Source organism: Pipistrellus hanaki, assembly GCF_964339955.1.
Source record: "Pipistrellus hanaki genome assembly, chromosome: 6".
NCBI classification, from domain to species: domain Eukaryota; kingdom Metazoa; phylum Chordata; class Mammalia; order Chiroptera; family Vespertilionidae; genus Pipistrellus; species Pipistrellus hanaki.
Genome location: NC_140508.1, coordinates 37,031,688 through 37,050,590, shown reverse-complemented (window position 1 = coordinate 37,050,590; position 18,903 = coordinate 37,031,688). Strand labels below are relative to the sequence as shown.

The 18,903-nt window shown below is 40.3% G+C and overlaps 1 protein-coding gene across 6 annotated transcripts in view; it reads left to right on the top strand.

The window, feature by feature from the left end:
- The window catches only part of CPNE1 (copine 1), a 38,198-nt gene that overhangs the window by 14,375 nt on the left and 4,920 nt on the right, over positions 1 to 18,903 (top strand). For 5 of the 6 annotated variants that reach the window (XM_084887723.1, XM_084887725.1, XM_084887724.1 and 2 more), the window contains 3 exons: positions 18,194 to 18,322; positions 18,417 to 18,596; positions 18,765 to 18,839. In XM_084887723.1, the coding sequence (XP_084743849.1) occupies positions 18,194 to 18,322; positions 18,417 to 18,596; positions 18,765 to 18,839 (384 nt within the window). Of the gene's footprint in view, positions 1 to 17,318; positions 17,398 to 18,193; positions 18,323 to 18,416; positions 18,597 to 18,764; positions 18,840 to 18,903 lie in introns of all 6 variants that reach the window. The other variant, XM_084887722.1, reaches the window with a different exon arrangement.

The window sequence follows — 18,903 nt, the reverse complement described above, 5'->3', positions numbered from 1 at the left end:
GCTTTGACAGATAACTAGATATTGCCTCCTCAATTTAAAAAAAGCAATATGATGTTTGTATATGCTGTTCAACTTAAGTTTTCTGTTAAGTAATCATTTCTCAATACCAAGGACAGAGTGCAAAAAACTTCAGCACTGTTTATAGGAGTTTGATTTCAACTGTAGATTATTTTCCCCACTGGAAAGCTGACAATTTTTATTTTTTAAAAATTGGTTGAAGATGAAAGTCTTTTATCTTTTTTCACAATTTATTTTGGTCATATGTTCATACATTCTTATTAAATATTTCACATCCTTATTGCAACCATTTTGTTATTTCTACATCTCAGATAAATGCTGAAAAGGAAAACTTGATTTTGTTCATCAAATTAAATAAATTAAGAAAATAGTGGTTGTTTAGAAATTGGAGAGAACTGTTTCATATTTGGTTGAATCACAGCAGTGCTTTTGTTGTGAAATGTAATTAAATGCTTTGCCCTTTGGAACTTGATTTTTGTGTATCTGAGACATTACATATTACATTGGTAACTGCTAAGCATACTATTCATCTTGTGCTGGGCATTGGAGTTTGAGTTTTAAAAAATACTTGAAAATATGTTTTATGAAACTATTCATACCTCTTTTTTGCACATTTTCTTATATGGACTAGGTTTTGGGTGGTAATTTACATTTTCTTATTTGCTTTGTATGATATGAAGGATTTGTAAAGCTTTGCTCAAAGTTGTGTGCATTTGTAAACATTTATAATTTAATGTGTAAATTTTATTGTCTGTTTTGGTGACTGACATTAATGGAAGAGAAGCTTTTCCATTAGGTTTAATATTTTTTCTACATCGTCCCCCCCTTCCCCCAAGCTGATGGTGTGTGCGTGCATGTGGGGGGGGGGGGGTGTCTGGTGGTGGTGGTTTTAAATAGTTTAAAGGAATAGAGAAATCTACAAAATTATAAGTAAACAAATTTGTAAATTTTTCTGAACTTTAGTGAAACATTTAGTTCACAAGCAAAATTTGAAGGTGTGTTTTGGATATACACTATAGTTTGGATATGCAATTATTAGCGACTTTTTAAAAAGTGCAATACTATTTAGTGGAATGTAGTTTCCAGCTTTGTGCTCAGTTACCAAAGCAATGCAATGATAGTGAAATTGATTTATATTTCCCCTGGGAAACTTTCTTTAAAACTTCAGAGAGTAATATTTAGCTTAATCATGTCAGTTTTAAGCCACTGGATAAAAATCTAGTGCTGTGTATGGAAGTAAGCACACACATTCTGGGTGGAAATACCTTGGATAAAAATAAGGATACATGAAATCCTTAATCAAACTCAGAGTCCTTTTATTGAATTCTGTCATTGTGTACAAGTGTGGGTCAACATTTAAAAATAAATCCGCTCTTTAGTTTCAGGAACATTTAAAAAGCAAGTAAAGAAAATATGAAAATTGCTATTAGTCAAATCTTTTAGAAATAATTTCTGGCAGTGATCACTTTTTAAATTACCACTCTTGCTCAAACTTCTACACTTAAATAGTTTCACTGACAGTTCTATAGTGGTTCATACTTCAGAAACCAAACACAATAAAATGACTCATTGCCAGTATGGCCAAAAATTGCCAACAAATATGGCCTTGGCATCATTCAGCAGGGGTTTTTGTTTATAAAGATGAAGTCTTGGATACTGTTCAATAAACTTGTCACAAAATAAAACAGGCTGATGCTTTCAATGCTTTAATTATACAAGATACTCTAATGAGCTATACCATCAGGTTTTCGTGTGTGTGTGTGTGTGTGTGTGTGTGTGTGTTTTAACACCTGAAAATATTTTGTGCCTTTGGAAAGGTGGATTTGGAGATCTTGGAGGTAGCAGTTGTTGCTTATCCTTGTCCACTAATGCAGAAGTATGGGAAGAAGAGGATTCCTTGGAACGGCAGGGAGGAAACTTGATTCTAGGTTGAATCTGTGGTATTAACCCTCTAAGACTTTTATTATATGTTTTGCTAGCAAGCCCAGTTCATTATGTGGACTCAACAAGAAACCAGATGCTCCTTTTCCCAAGAGTCTTAAAGCGGGCTGTGAATTGTCTTTTTAAAAAACTGATAGGAAATGGGAAAAGAAACATTCAGAATACATTACCAATCGCATATACCTTAAAAGCTTTGTTTTTCCTTCTTGTTTACTTGTGTGTGTTTTTTGTGTTGTGTTTTTTTTGCAGTAGTGTATTTGAGGTGGGAAAAAGGAGAAAGAAATCAAAAAATCTTACTGCTCTGACATTGATGCTCTGGTTTTGTTCCTTCCACGTTTATTCAATTTCTACTGAAATAAACAAACATGAAAAGTTTTCATAAGCTCCATAAGGTCCTTTAAAGAAAAATAAAATCTGGTTTGGAGTTGCAGAGAAATTTGTGAGCTATTTCTTTTAACCAAAGCTCTTGAAAAATATAACTTTTACTTTTATCATTTTAGCCGGTATTTGAGTTTGAATATCCAGTTTGTATTAGAAGGGTATAGACTGGACAGCTCTGGGTAGTTGGTGAGCTATTTTAAAACTATGAAGGTTCAACTAAGCATTTGAAAAATCACAGAGTGAAATCAGCTGCCTACAGAGATCCAGAATGGCCTTTGTGATCTTAAAGAAGTGAACTGTGTGCTAATAAGTCCTTTTCTTGTTCAGGTGAGATCATTCACTTCTATCACTCACTGTCCATTTTTCAACATTTTGTTACAAGGAATAGTTTATCAGTTATGTGCATCCCCACCATTCTCCTTATTTCCCAAAAGTAGAGCTTTAATGGGATATGATTCAATGGGAACTTAAGGCTGTCCTTTTTAATTAAAAATTGTTTGATTTCAGTGTCATCTTTTATAACAAAATCTGATCAATTCAAATTACTGTAAAATGTTCTGGAAAGAGTACTCTGGTGGTGACACAGTTCTCTGATGCTGTAGGACTTTTCTGGGAAAACCCTTCTGTTCAACAACATAAGCAAGTTCAACTCTTAATGGTGCCTGCTCACATGAAGGTTAATTCTTTGCTGTTCTTGGATTCTTGTTGCCTTGATCTACTTTGTGCCAGAGAATTCATAAGCATCCTAGATTTGGCTTCTTTCTGGATCTGCATAACTAGCAACAAACAACTAAGGTGGCACTGCTGTTCTAAAGAGTTCAGAAGGGGCAAAAAGCCACCTGCTGCTGCAAGTATCCTAGACAGAGGGCAGCACTCTGAGAAATCTGAGGGTAGGAAATAGTGCTGGGGAAATCTCATTAACTATATTCCTTGAGTTTTGTCATGAGGCCCATAGGCCTTCTAATAAAAAATGATAGGTCATAGGACTAAACAAATACCAGTTGTAGAGAAGTGGTTAAGTGGCACAGCAGAACACCAGAGTTGCTGCCCCAGCTGTTCCAGAGATCTGGACTCTGAAATTTAATAGTTTCAAGTCTCTTTTCCTGATCAGTAACTGAAGCTTGCTGTTTAATGTTAAGAGAAGGAGGGGTGCCGAAACTGGTTTGGCTCAGTGGATAGAGCGTCGGCCTGCGGACTGAAAGGTCCCAGGTTTGATTCTGGTCAAGGGCATGTACCTTGGTTGCGGGCACATCCCCAGTAGGGGGTGTGCAAGAGGCAGCTGATAGATGATTTTCTCCATGTTTCTCTATCCCTCTCTCTGTAAAAAATCAATAAAAAATCAATAATATATATATATATATATATATATATATATTTTATTATTATTATTATTATTATTTTTTTTTTTTTTAAGAGAGGAGGGGTGACTATTTGGGGGAAAATAAAGCTATGACCAGCAGAGAACATAATTCAGTATGGACAGTCAAAGATGTTGAATAAGCATAACACATCCCAGGAGTGAGCTATCCTGTATTAAAACAGGCTATTTCATTCCTTCTCAATTCTAATGTTGCCAGTTTTCCCCCTTTTACCCACTTATATAGTAAATCTCCTGGTAACCAGGACTGAGTTTTACTTAAATGGAAGCCCCCCCACTGCTATCTCTGTAGCCCTAGCTTCTTAAGGAGTGAAAGTGGCATGAGCTCACACAGGACTCCTGATTAATGAATAAGATTACCCAGTTAGTCACTTGTGCTGTAAATCAAATGTAACAACCACATTTGTGCTACAAGTCACTTGATAGTCCTCACAGATGAGAAAACTTAAAAGAAATTCAACTACTCAAAGGAGTCTTAAGTCATATTACCTGGTGCTATTGATGATTTTCTTTTTCCTTTTCCACTTGGAAGTGAATTAATGCCACTACACTCCCACACACATTGGTTTGTAATACAGAACCTTCTGTGGTGTGGATCTGTGGGGCCAAAAGGTTCTCTGCTGTGGATCTGGCTAAAGTGGGAAAACTAAGGTTCCTCTTCCTACTGAAGTAGATACTGCCAGTTACCTCTGCTTCTATGACTATTGAATCGACAGGTTGGAATTGGGAACATCTGTTGCCTCCCAGCTTTTAAGACAATTTCACGTGGATATATACTCAGCCGGAGCTGTAAACCTTGCTAATTAAGTTTTGAGCAGTTTTGTGCACTTAGCACTTCGATGCTGTGTTATAAAAGGAAGCAAAATTAAGTGACTGTTTTTAAAGACTTTAAAATCTTAAGTTACACAGATAAATGTGTGGTTGCACTAGGCATGTATGCGATACACTTATGTCTCACAGGAACTGTATAAAGGTTTTCCTGGCCAACTGCTAAATGGTCAGCCAGAAACAAGTATAATGGGAGCCTTGTTTGTTACTTGAGGGAAAGCATGATGTCTAACCAAGGTTTGTGGGGGAGGGTGCAATATGTTAATTTAGTAAAATGAAATAACGAAAATTGTGAGGGAACATAGTATCACTCTAAAATAGTGTTTGTCCTGGAAGCTTTTAAAGTCCTATACAATAGCATAGCCTGAGGTCCCCACAGCCCAAGTAATCTCAGCAGGGTAGGTAGGCAGGAAAGGGTTGGCTCTAGTGTCCTGGCCTCGCAGAGGAATAGAACCTTTAGTCTTCTTAATAACCTTTTGAATACTGTCAGAAATCATTTTTTATAAATGCTCTAAGACATTCATAAATACTTCAGAATTTCCCCATCAGTTTAACTACTTATATGCAGTTGACTACCTAAAGTTTATTTCTCTAGTTTTGGAAGAGTTTGATATAGAATTTTTAACTTTTTTTGTATAAAATGTTAATCTTGTGGTCCTTGTTCTAATGGAAGATTTTTTTATTTTATTATTTTTTAAAATATATTTTATTAATTTTTTACATAGAGAAAGGGAGAGGAATAGAGAGCTAGAAACATTGATGAGAGAGTCATCAATCAGCTGCCTCTTGCATGCCCCCTACTGGGGGTGTGCCCGCAACCAATGTACATGCCCTTGACCGGAATCGAACCCAGGACCCTTCAGTCCGCAGGCTGGCACTCTACCCACTGAGCCAAACCGACTAAGGCTATTTGTTTTTCTTCAGTTAAATCTTTATTGTTGAAAATATTACATATATCCCATTTCTCCCCTACTAATCCCTTCTAGTCCTCACCCCCCCAGGCCTTCACCACCCTATTGTCTGTGTTCATGGGCTAAGCATATAAGTTCTTTGATTAATCTCCTTCCCCTGTCCCCTGGGAAATCTAGTAATTTGAACCTTACTTAAACTAAGGAGAGAGAGGTTAGTGTCACTCAAAATTTTGGTCTTGCTACCTGCTCTACTGCTTTTTCTGAGTGATTGCTGTCCTACACTGCAGTTTGAGAATTTCACTAGGAGAGAGAAAAGGAGGAGGAGTCTCCATTTTCTCTTGGAGAAAGAGGGTCTTCATTTCTTCAGTAGGTTCTCTAGAGCAGGTAGACCAGAAGCATTGCTCCTGGGTGTCCCATGAACCAACAAGTAGATCAAGATATCACAAAAGCATCTGTACATATAGAAGCCTAAGCAACCATTACAAACAAATACCCAGAACGACTGGTCGACCAGTCACTACGAGCGGGAAGGAGGAGAGGGGGAGGCAGAAAACTGCACAGTGGCAGGGCGCCGATGCAGCTTAGCATGCAGTGTCTGTTCCTTCCGTGCGTGGCCTGGTGACCATTGCCTCCTCTCCTGACCCCGCTGGGGCCTTCGGGCTCCGGGGCTAGGATGGGAAACCAGGATTGGGTGATGGCAGACGCAGCCCCTTTCCCAGGGGGCTGGTGACCAACCTCCCATGGTCCCTGGCCCCAGCCAGCAGGCCCCAATCGGCCCTGATTGCCAGACAAACCTGGTGACTCACCCGTGCATGAATTGGTGCGCTGGGCCTCTGGTTCATTGATAAGCACCAAAAGTGTAGCAGTTAGCACACATTGGGCACTTAACTGTGCCAGACAGGGCCACTTGTCAAGGTTGACCTCATTTAATCCTCACAACCTGATAAAGTTGGCATTCTTATTATCTCCACTTACAGATGGGGAAATCCAGGCACAAGAGGAGCAAAGTAACTTGCAAAGGTCTTGTTGGTGGTAAGGTGTGGAGAGAGATCATAGGCTGCCTGCATTACTCTAGGCTGAACCCCTCCCTCAATTGTTCCTGGCTCTTGTGGGTCAATGTGGAGGGCCATTGGCAGCACTTCGCTGTCATGGGTCTTGAACCTGCTCTAGTGCTCCAGTGTTTATTTTGAAGTAGTCAGGTGGAAGCTTTGTGTAAGCACATTCAGAGTCATTGGGCAGAGAGAAGCTCCCGCTCCAATACAGTCCTATCGCTCCAATACAGTCCTATCGCTCCAATACAGTCCTATCGCTCCAATACAGTCCTATCGCTTGAAGCGGAGGGTTCCTCCTCAGTTTGCTTTCTTCCATGTGTCCAGTTCTCTACTCAAGTTAGGTTCTCTTTGAAAAGTTGTACAGATTGGATTTGTTCAACTTTGGGTTAAGTATTGTGGGGACATTGGAGTTGGATCAATGGTTTCCAAACCTTTTGACCATCACAGAATATAACAGGATGGGAAACAGTTCATCATATTTCCCATTTTTCACCTTTTGTGTGAAGGTGCACATTTTAACCTTTATGCTATTGCCAAATACTGCATGGCAGATGGATCTAAACCAAATTAATGCTTAAAATTTTCATTTATAAACACAATTTTTTAAAATATATCTTTATTGTTGATACTCTATAAACCAGTTTTTGTAGCTGTTAGTCATATGTATGGCTAAAGAATGTATTGGGGTTTTTTAAAATATTGATTTCAGAAAGGGAGAGAGAGAAACAGTAATGGTGAGAGAACCTTTGATTGGCCGCCTCCCACATGCCTCATACTAGTGACCGAGACCACAACCTGGGTATGTGTCCTTGACTGGAATTGAACCCAGAACCCTTCAGTCTGCAGGCTGACACTATCCACTGAGCCAAACCAGCTAGGGCAAGAATGTGTTGTTTTATAGTACTGATTTGCATATTTGGTTTAGTTTGTGAGTTAAAAGAACTGTCAGTTTGTGATGACCTATGAGGTCTATGGATTTAAATCTGGGAAATCCCTGAGTTATAGAGGCAAAAGAAAGAATGAAAAAAATTTGTCTACCCTCTCCATGAACTTATATTTTTATTTATTATTATTTTATATTTATATATATATATATATATATATATATATATATATATATATATATATATGTGTGTGTGTGTGTGTGTGTGTGTATGTATATATATATATTATTGATTTTTTACAGAGAGGAAGGGGGAGAGGGATAGAGTTAGAAACATCGCCCTCTACCAGGAACGTGCCCACAACCCAAGTACATGCCCTTGACCGGAATCAAACCCAGGACCCTTCAGTCCGCAGGCCGACGCTCTATCCACTGAGAGAAACCGGTTTCAGCTATTTTTATTTTTTAAAATATATTTTATTTGTATTTCTTTTTACAGAGAGGAAGGGAGAGGGATAGAAAGAAACACCGATCAGCTGCCTCCTGCACACCCCCTACTGGGATGTGCCTGTAACCAAGGTACATGCCCTTGACCGGAATCGAACCTGGGACCCTTCAGTTCACAGGCCAATGCTCTATCCACTGACCCAAACCGGTCAGGGCTCCATGTCCTTTTAGTAGGCAGAGAAGGAAAGGAAGAATGGTGGTGGTAGGCATAGTTTGTCTTTTCAATCTCATAGGAAGAGAGTACAGTAAACTCGGGATAAAACAGACTGATTTGGGTAACTGGGTTTCCATTAAAGTCAATTATATAATAAAGTAGGTTTTCTGAATGCCAATGTTAAAAAAATTGACACATTAGTTTATTTTACTTATAGACACGTTTGTGTAATTAAAATTATGTATGAAAAGCTTAATTTCACAGAGAAGTTTTCTGTATATTCATTACTATAATTTTAAACTTATATTGAATAGGTCTAGTAAATGGGTGCATTCACCAGTCATCGAGAGTAAACAAATCTACATGGCTGGGGCATTGCTTATCAGATGTTAGAACACTGCAGAACATCAGGGCAGGAGTTAAAACTCCTGCAGAAAGTCATGCCAGGCAACAACAAAATCAATTACCTTGCGCTATGCAGTGTGAGCACATGCTAATCATTTACAGAACATGTTTACAAGTGGTGTTCTTGGTTTTAAATGTGTAGACTATAGTTGTAGATATGTTATTTATGTCAGAAAAATGACTATAGTATTATTTTTCAATCTACGGTCTATTTGCTAAAATGTATTCAAGACAGTGAATTATAAGCAAATCTTGGCTTAAAGTGTTTTAATACAACAAACAGAAACTGGGAATTTTGTCCATTAAATCCAAAGTCTATTAAATCAAGGTCTGCAAAATCGATGGTTTACTGTATCCATGGGTGCTCTTCCACCCATTGTGAACCTATGGAGAATTTCCTGATTGTCTTTCAAGACTTGATCCAGCATCTGAGCTGCGCCCACCTGGCAAGGTAGGCAACAGGAGTGCAACATGGCGTTGGTTTGCTGAAGGAGCACTCTTGCCACCCAGACACTGGCATTCTATTCTTCGTCCTCACAGTCTGGAAATGGGATTGGAGGCTGGTGCATCTTTTCTTGGTAGGCTTTTGGGGAACAGGGCAGTGTGACTCCTAAGCATAAAGTACTGATGAGTTTCAGCTCAACCGGCACTGAGTTGGATCTAGGAGAAAAGATCTACTTTTGGATTTATGAAGAGCAGAGATAGACTCTCCCAAGGCAGGGAGAATATGAAGGGCAGATTCCTCCCTATTGGCAGAGTGGGATTCCCTGTCTACAGTGGTATGCTGGTCAACAGGCTAGCTAGGGGAAGAGAAGGCTTCATTTTTATCATTGTCCAATGTCTGTGGTTTAAAACTTACCTAGGCCATTTGCTTACAAAATTTCTTAATATTTAACAGTTATCTCTTGCAAACCATACATGCCTGCTTTGGCACACTGCTGCAAGCCTCCCTCAGGCATTTTGAATTCTCATTATGTGCACAGTTTTGTGCTGTGTGACATAGGAGATGCTGAAGTATCATCTAAGTTTATTTCTTTGACGGGCAGAGGATTGGAAACATTAACAATACAATTGCAGCATGGATTGAGTATAGTAGTCCAGAGTGAGATATTGAGTACTGGTGGGATCATGAAAAGGAGAGCATGTGAGAACTAAGCTTGAAGGATAATAGTCAACACTCATTGGTAATAATAGTGCCAGATTCTGTACTAACCTTTCCTACAGTATTTGTACAAATCTTCAGAAATAGGTAACATCACCCACTTTACACCTGAGGATCTTGAGGTTAGAGAGTATTTTGCCCAAGTTACATAGGTAAGATATCATTCTCATAGGTGAGTGGTAGTTTCTTACTGGCCAGGAAAGAGTGAGGCCAGTATTTGGAGCCTGGTCACTTCACTGCAGAACCCATACCCTTGCCCACACATCAGATTGCTATCTATATTATAAAAGGCCAGTGGCCGTAATGACCAAATGATCAGTCACCAGGAGGTGCATAGATGGGTCTCACTGTGCAGCGGAGCTGTGGTCTCGTGTGATTTCACACGCTGGGCCTCTAGTTGAATATAAGAAGAAAGCTGCTTTTAGTAGAGAAAATGGTTATAGCTCCAGCCCAAAGTTCTAGACTAGGTGGGAGTCAGAATATTTGAATTTCATTCCTCTTTTTTCTTAACCATTTATATGACCTTAGCCAAGTCACATCTTTCCTCTCGTCCTTAAATTGAAGGACTTGGATTAGATGGTCACTCAGTTCCTTTTAATTTTTGACATTTTTGTGAATTTTAAGTTATAAAAATGAGAATGAGCCCCATTGGGTGGCTCTGTTGTTTGGAGTGTTGTCCTATACACCAGAAAGGTTGTGGGTTTGTTTCCTGGTCAGGGGACATACCTAGGTTTCGGGTTTGGTCGCAGGTCGGGCACATACTTAAGGCAACTGATCGGTGTTCTCTCCTCCCTCTCTGTCTAAAATCAATGAACACCTTTGGGTGAGGATTAAAGACTTTCTTCCCCTCCCCCCCCGGCCAGTGTGGCTCAGTTGGTTGAGTGCACTGAGAGGTCCCAGTTTGAATCTGTCGGGGCCCATTTCTGGTTGGGGCACATGCCAGGGTTGTGGGCTCCATTCCCCAGGGGGCAGCAGATTGATATTTCTCTCATCCATGTTTCTGTCTTCTCCTCTCTAAAATCAATACAAACATTTTTTGAAAAAATTGTTTTTTTAAATGAGAATGAGTATGGCTTTATGAAATAGTGGGGGAGCCCTAGCCAGTTTGGCTCAGTGGATAGAGTGTTGGCCTTCAGACTGAAGGGGTCTAGTTTTGGTTCTGGTCTAGAGCACATGCCCAGGTTGTGGGCTCAATCCCCAGTAGGGGTTGTGCAAGAGGCAGCTAGCTGATCAATGATTCTTATCATTGATGTTTCTATCTATCTCCTCTCTGAAAGCAAGAAAAGTATCTTTAAAAAGAAAGAAAGTGGGGAAAATTGCCCTGTCAGGGTATGGGGCTTGGAAAGCATTAAGGTTTGTGATGGGGATAAGCAGAGGAAAGCAACCTACGAGAAGTGAAAAGCAATGAGACTCCAAGTGGAAGTGAAGGCAGAAAAGGTTGATGCTATATATTTAGATGTTTCCATGCGCAATTCTTGACTAGCACTAAGTGGAAAGGTGGGTGTTGGGAAACATAAGCTAGTCTTTTGTGTTGAGTTTTCCTAGAAAGTTCACTTCTCCATTGATGGCTTCAACAGCAAGTGGCCAGGGCTAGATTTGGCTTATTTCTGAGGATACTTGGATTATTACTCATTTCCTAGCATAAACTCAGCAGTTATTTATAAAGCACCTGCTCTGTGCAAATGGGAACAAGATTTGGTCTCTCCTGTTGAATTTATAGTCTAATTGGAAAATCGATAATAAGCAAATAAGTGACACATTTTGAGAGATTTATGAGAAGCTGGGTTTTATTGGGTTGGAGTTAGGAAAAGGTCTCTTCAACATAGAGAACAGATCAGAGGGGACAGAGGAAATGGGGAGACCAGTTAGGAGACAGATATCCAGGCAAGATCTGGTGAGTATTAGCCAAACCTCTCTTATAAAAACATGAGAAAATTTCTGAGACTTCTCTCTTATTGATTCACTTAAATGTGACATTTACTATGGTTTTGTTAAGTTCCAGTTCTATAAAGGAGGCTGAAAGTCCCTTACAATTAATTACACTGGGGCTAGATGAAAGTAAGCAAGTCTGGTTTAAAGTATATAGCTGTTCAAGAGATATAGGACAGAAGAGTGACATGGAACTAGGAATTTTAATTATAGAAGATTTCCAAACAGGTAGACTTTCATGTAGATTATAAAGGAGATAAATAGGATTTGGGAGAGATTAATCTATGATTAAATAGTTTAAAGGGAATGTTATTTAAAGGCTAGAAAGCTGCACATTATAGTCCAGGCCGGTGTGGTTCAGTTGGTTGGGTGTCATCCTGTGCACCTAAGGGCTGCAGGTTTGATTCTTGGTCAAGGCACATGCCTGGATTGCAGGCTCCATCCCTGCAATGGGATGCATGCTGGAAGCAGCCGATTGATATCTTGCTCTCACATTGATGTTTTTCTCTCTCCATTTCTTTTCTTCTCTTTCTAAAAATCGATAAAAATCTTTTTTAAAGAAAACTTCATGTAATAAAGAGTTGCTGATTCCAATGAGAAAGCAAAGGAGGCAGATTTTTGAAAAAACAAAACTGTGTCTGTACAGGTAGTGCTAATCTCTCAGAATGGAATTAAGTTCCATGTGCTATTGCACGTGTGGGTCCGCAGCATTCTGGTTGTGGTTCTAGTGTGGACAGAGAAGAAACTGAAAAAGAATAGAATAGGACTAGCTGTGGAGAAAGTGGTGGAAATGGGATACAAATGATAATATAAAAGAATGCTCTGGTCTATCAGAAATTGAGGCCTATGCTGAAACCGGTTTGGCTCAGTGGATAGAGCGTCAGCCTGCGGACTGAAAGGTCCCGGGTTCGATTCCAGTCAAGGGCATGTATCTTGGTTGCGGGCACATCCCTGGTTGGGGGTGTACAGAAGGCAGCTGGTTGATGTTTCTCTCTCATTGATGTTTCTAACTCTATCCCTCTCCCTTCCTCTCTGTAAAAAATCAATAAAATATATTTTAAAAAAAGAAAGAAATTGAGGCCTAGCACAGGAAAAGACTCCTGGCCAATGCTTATGTTTGGCCCAGACCAAAAGCCTCTCTCTCTCTGGGATCTTTGAGAAAAATCATGGAAGAGGCAGCAGCTCCAGATGTTGCCTGTAATCTCACCACCACATATAATGACTGCTCATGTTTTTGTAGTTCACTACAAAAATCTTTGAGAGAGAAACCTGCCTTCCTCCATTTAAACTTTTCTCCCAACACTTCATTATAAAAACTTGGAACATACAAGTTGAAAAAGTTGTACAGTGAATACCGATATATCCACTCTTTAGGTTTTATAATGAAAATTTTCCCCTATATTTGTTTTACCACACATATCCATTCAACAAACCATTTTATTTTTTTTGTACATTTTAAAAAATGTTTTATTGATTTTTTTTATCGAGAGGGAGAGAGATATAGAGCTAGAAACGTCGATGAGAGAGAAACATCAACCAGCTGCCTCTTGCACACCCCCTACCAGGGATGTGCCCGCAACCAATGTACATGCCCTTGACCGGAATCGAACCTGGGACCTTTCAGTCCGCAGACTGACGCTCTATCCACTGAGCCAAACTGGTTTTGGCTTTTGGTACATTTCAAAGAACTGTAACCATCAGCATACCTCACCCATAAACATTTCAACATGACAACTTGAGTTTAATATTTGTCAATGTATTGGTTGTTTTTTTTTTTGGGGGGGGGGGTGGTAAATTTTTAAAAAATATATTTTTTATTGATTTTTTTTCAGAGAGGAAAGGAGAGGGATAGAGAGTTAGAAACATCGATGAGAGAGAAACATCAATCAGCTGCCTCCTGCACAGCTGTGGCCCCAACCAAGGTACATGCCCTTGACCAGAATTGAACCCGGGACCCTTGAGTCCACAGGCCGATGCTTTATCCACTGAGCCAAACCGGCTAGGGCGAGGGCAGTAAATTCTACATACAATAAGATGTATACACCTTAAGAATACCATTAGGTAAAAATGACAAGTGCACCCTGCTGGTGTGGCTCCTTTGGCTGGAGCTTCGTCTGGTACACCGAAAGGTTGCGGGTTCAATTGACAGGAGGCAACTGATAGATGTTTCTCTCTCTTCCCCTCTTTAAAAAAATGCACATAAAAAACAAGTGCATCTGTGACAGACTTTCCTGCCTAGATAAAGAACTTTTCTATTCTCTATAGAGTTCTCTCCTCTTAGTTAAAACCTGCCTCTCCCCTGTGGGATAAGGGAAGAACAACCAATAGTACAAATTTTTCCACCATAGACTTAGTTCTAAACTTTCTAAGTATAATCTGTATATGCTTAAAATTCGTGTTGAAGATATTAATAGCTTCTTTTTGTTGCCAAGTGGTTTTCTATTACCTATATAAACAATATGCTTTGTCCATTCTCATGTTGATGGACACCTGAACTATTTCAAATTTGGGGCTATTATGAATAAAACTATTATGAACATTCTTGTACAAATCCTTTTGTGGACATAGTATTTTCATTTCTTTTGAGTAAAAATTTAGTGGAATTGTTTTGGACTAGGTGTATGTTTGGTTTTCTAACCAAAGTTGTGTAGCTAATGCTTTCTCTAACAGCAAATGAGAGTTCCATGTCCCTTGCGGGGCATTCTTGGTGTTTTTATTTTTTAGCCATTGTGGTTGGTATGTAATATCTCATTGTGGATTTAATTTGCATTTTCCTGATGACTAAGTGCTGTTGATCACTTCCTTTGCTTATTTCCAATTCATATATTTTCCTTTAAGAAGTCACTGATTTAAAAAAAAGAAGAAGTAATTGATATTTTTTGCCCATTTTAAAATTGACTGTCATTTGCTGAAACCGGTTTGGCTTAGTGGATGGAGCGTCGGCCTGCGGACTGAGGGGTCCCAGGTTTGATTCCCGGCAAGGGCATGTACCTTGATTGCTGGCACATCCCCAGTAGGAAGTGTGCTGGAGGCAGCTGATTGATGTCTCTCTCTCATCTATGTTTCTAACTCTCTATCCCTCTCCCTGCCTCTCTGTAAAAAGTCAATAAAATATATATTTAATAAATAAATAAATAAAATTGACTGTCATTTAATATTGAGTTCCAGGAATCCTGCATTTAAATTATATAAGATCATGGTAGGAAAGATTTATTGCAGGACATTCCTTTAAATGGAAAAAGCCTGAAGGTTTGAGTTGAACAAAAGTACATTTATAATTTCATTTGTTTTAGCAAATGGTTGTTAATACTAGCCATGTACTGAGCACTAGTATTAGAGATACAGAAATAATACCCAGTCCTCATTCCAAGATTACAAGGTAGATGTAATCTATGGGTAAATGTAAAGTAAAAAAAAAAAAAATGATGTGGTGGTTTCAATGATACTTTAAAAAATATTTACTATAGAGTAGGTACAGTTTATTGTAGGTATTATAGAATAGAGGTAGACAAGCCAGATACGGTTCCTACTCTAATGCAGTTTATTTTCTGGAGGCCATAAGATTGATATTGTGTGTGTGTGTGTGTGTGTGTGAGAGAGAGAGAGAGAGAGAGAGAGAGAGAGAGAGAGAGAGAGAGAGAGAGAGAGAAAGAGAAAGAGAAATGAAACCTGGGGCTGGAACATATTTTGTGACAAGATAATTAGTTAGGAAAGGGTCAGAGTTAGACAAGGTTAGGTCTTGCGGGGCCTTGTAGACCATAGAGCGCACTTTGGATTTTATTTTTGAGTGTTAGGAAGCAGAGTTCTAAGCAGAGAAACTGAGAGATGTCATGGTCTGGTCTCTGTTTGGCTAACAGGAGAGAGAAAGAGAAAGTGGGGGGGGAGGGGGTAGTTGCAGAAAAACTAATGAGCAAACCATTGCAACCATCCCCAGAGGAGAGAATAAATCCTACCTGGGGAAGGTCTGTAAGGCATCATAAAGGAGTAAAACTGTAGCCGAACCTTGGGTGACAAGGCATTTGCTAGGCAGGAAAATCGGAGGTATCGAGGAACCAGAAATTGCGTTGATGACTAGTTGTGTGGGTGGTGAAACAGCAGGAGATAGAACAGTCTGGGAAAGGCTTTGAAGGTTAAATTGGGGACACAGAATTACCACATTATACAACTACTGATTCTGTGTAGATTGTCCTCTGGGGCTATGCCACAGGTGGCCTCGCTAGGGACTTTGGCTCTGAATCTCAGGGCCATAAGCAGCTGTAAGAGCTTCTAGTTAGGGTAGAGACTCTGAAAGCTGGCATCAATATGACCAAGTGAGGCAGTGCTGAGGAGGGAAAATCAGGGAAGAGGCAAGAGACAACCTAAAAGTTAGGTAGGGGTTGTTACCTTGGGGGCAGAGGCTTTAGGCTTAGATTGAATATTCAATTGAACTTCAGGTGTGGATTGAGAGAAAATGCTAATGAGGCCCTTTAACAAATACAAAATAAGTAGTATAAAATCTTGAAACAGTAGAGAAATGTATAGAGTGTATCCTCTGAGGTGTACATAAAAGTTGCGTTATTTGGTGTCCCATTTTTCCTAGTGTGTGTATTTTATGTAAATATTCAATTCTATTGTATATACACGCAATTGAAGTTTAAAATGGAGTCATACTTTTCTTACCGTTAAATACCAATACTATTATAGTTCTGCCTTAGTAATTTGTACCTGCTACTCAGAATCTATTGTTTGAATGTCCCATAATTAGTCACTACCCAATACGCTGTCTCAGATTTTTCACTGTTCTCAGCAATGGTGAAATGAGTATTCTTCATTTGTTTCTATCCTGTGCAAACATTGCTTCAGAGAGTATGTGAGGTAAGAAGCAGGAGTCAGAGTGTGACTTGGGGAAACATTGGGCTCCCTCGGTTTATGTGTTCTGCTCTGGATCTGGCCTTTGGGAACCTTCATGGGGCTGATGAGGCTGGCCAGAAGTCCATAAGCCACATTCTAGGGGCAATATTCAAAAGAAAACAAGGGCTGTTTCTCAGATTTTAGCAGGGAGTTTCATGTCTCTAGGTATCACGGTTTCTCAGAGTGAAATGGAATAAGGCTTTTCTGTGGAATTTTAGACTGGGGAGGAAATAGGACTAATGTGTAGAAGTGAGAATTCAACAGACTTGGCTTGGTTTGGGTAGGACTTTATGGAGCAGGGCTTTCTGATGAATGGATTGTAAGAAGTGGGTTTTTCACCATTGGATGCATCCAAATAGAGGCTGAGGTGCTGTGGAGAGGCAGTATGTGAAGCAAATTGAACTCTAAGAATTATTCCAACTTTGGTTGATGGCATTCAAGATGGAGATCGTGAAGTGCCAAGATGGGAACAGCACTGTGCTGGGTAGGGGGAAGGATTGACTGAGGGCGTTTAAAGGAGGCTGGGACTGGAGGCCTCCTGGGCATGGTGCTGAGAAACCTGGAATGCTGAATGTTAAGTGAAAGAGGGGAGGGATCTGACCTTATTTGCACCTCTGGTGGTCTGCAGGTGTGTGGGTCAGGGGGAACACAAGGAGAGTGAAGGGTCTGAGGATAATTGTTCTGGTGACTGTAGGAGAAGGGGGGTTACATGAGAATGAATCATGGTGGCTCATACAAGAAGATAGTGTTTCCAGAAGAGGAAGTGGATGAATTGGAGAAGTTTGGTGGTATTTGATTGCCAACTTGGAGATGGCTGGGCTGGGAGTTAAGGCTGGGTGTGACCTATTGGATTTCATTCAATAAATATTTATTGTCTAGGTGTTTGGGATAGAGCAAAAAACAGAAGAGACAAATATCTCTTCACAGAGTTTTCATTCTAATGGGAAAGACAAATTATGTAAGTTTATATAGATATTACAAAGCGATAAATACTAAAGAGTAAACACAAGAAAGAGCTTTGGGATGTGCCGGTGACGGTGGGGTTAAAATTTTAATATGTCTATTAAAAAGAGCCCTTTCCTCCATAAGATGATTTTGAATAAAAAACCCGGAGAGATGAGGGAACAGCAAGCCATGTGGATATGAGGTTCAGAACATTCCATGCTGTAAGGTTTAGAAATAAGCTTCTTTGAGAAATGCCAAACAAGCAGACCTGTGTGGCCAGAATGTAGTGAGCAAGAGATAAGGCAGTAGGAGGTCAGGTTAGAAAAATCCAAATCGTTTAAGACCTTGTAGGCTCTGGTAGAGTTGGATTTTTTCCTAAGCAGTGGGAAGTCATTGGCGGGTTTGGGCCTAGGTGTGACATGACCCGACTTACGTTTTAACAGGACCCCGTGGTTGCTGTATTAAGAATGGCTTACCCCGTATTTTCCGGTGTATAAGACAACTTTTGAAACGAAAAAAAGTCAACCGAAAATCGGAAGCAAAAGACAAAAATTGCACAAAAATTACCTGCAGATCTTGACGGCAAAGTAAATCTTTTCTTTGAAGTGGGGGGTAGTCTTATACAGCGAATATAGGCCTAAACCTATGTTTTAACTGTAAAATTAGGAGGTCGTCTTATACGCCGGAAAATACGGTATTGGTGTGAGGATGTCTTGGGGCGGACACCGCTCAGCCTGCCTGGTGTAGTCTTCTTGCCTTCCCAAGCTGAGACATACCCTTGGTGTTTGACTCTGGTCCTTTTTCCCTAGATGGCCCGCTGTGTGACCTTGGTTCAGCTGTCCATTTCCTGTGACCACCTCATCGACAAGGACATTGGCTCCAAGTCTGACCCGCTCTGCGTCCTTTTACAGGATGTGGGAGGGGGCAGCTGGGCTGAGGTGAGGGGGACCATGCGGGTTCGGGTTGTGGAGGCACCTAGGGTTGTTTCAGGGCGGAAGGTATGTGACTGATGCTATTGGCCTCTGCCCACAGCTCGGCCGGACTGAGCGAGTACGGAACTGCTCGAGCCCCGAGTTCTCCAAAACTCTGCAGCTTGAGTACCACTTTGAAACAGTCCAGAAGCTCCGGTTTGGCATCTATGACATAGACAACAAGACACCCGAGCTGGGGGATGATGACTTCCTAGGAGGGGCCGAGTGTTCCCTGGGACAGGTACGTGGAGCCAGGGGTGGCACAGGTTTGGGAAGAGCCTGTCAGACAACCCAGACAGCTTGGGACATGGAGGGTGGGGGTCACGCAGGACTTAACTCAGCCTGAGATTTTTTTTTTTTTCTTGCTGCCTGAGATCTTGACCATTTCTTCCTCCCTACTGTGCCCCAGATTGTGTCCAGCCAGATGCTAACTCTACCCTTGATGCTGAAGCCTGGAAAGCCTGCTGGGCAGGGGACCATCACTGTAAGAAAGAACTCCGTAGCGGGGTGTCAGGGATTTTAATGAGGAATTTATGAAGTGATACCAT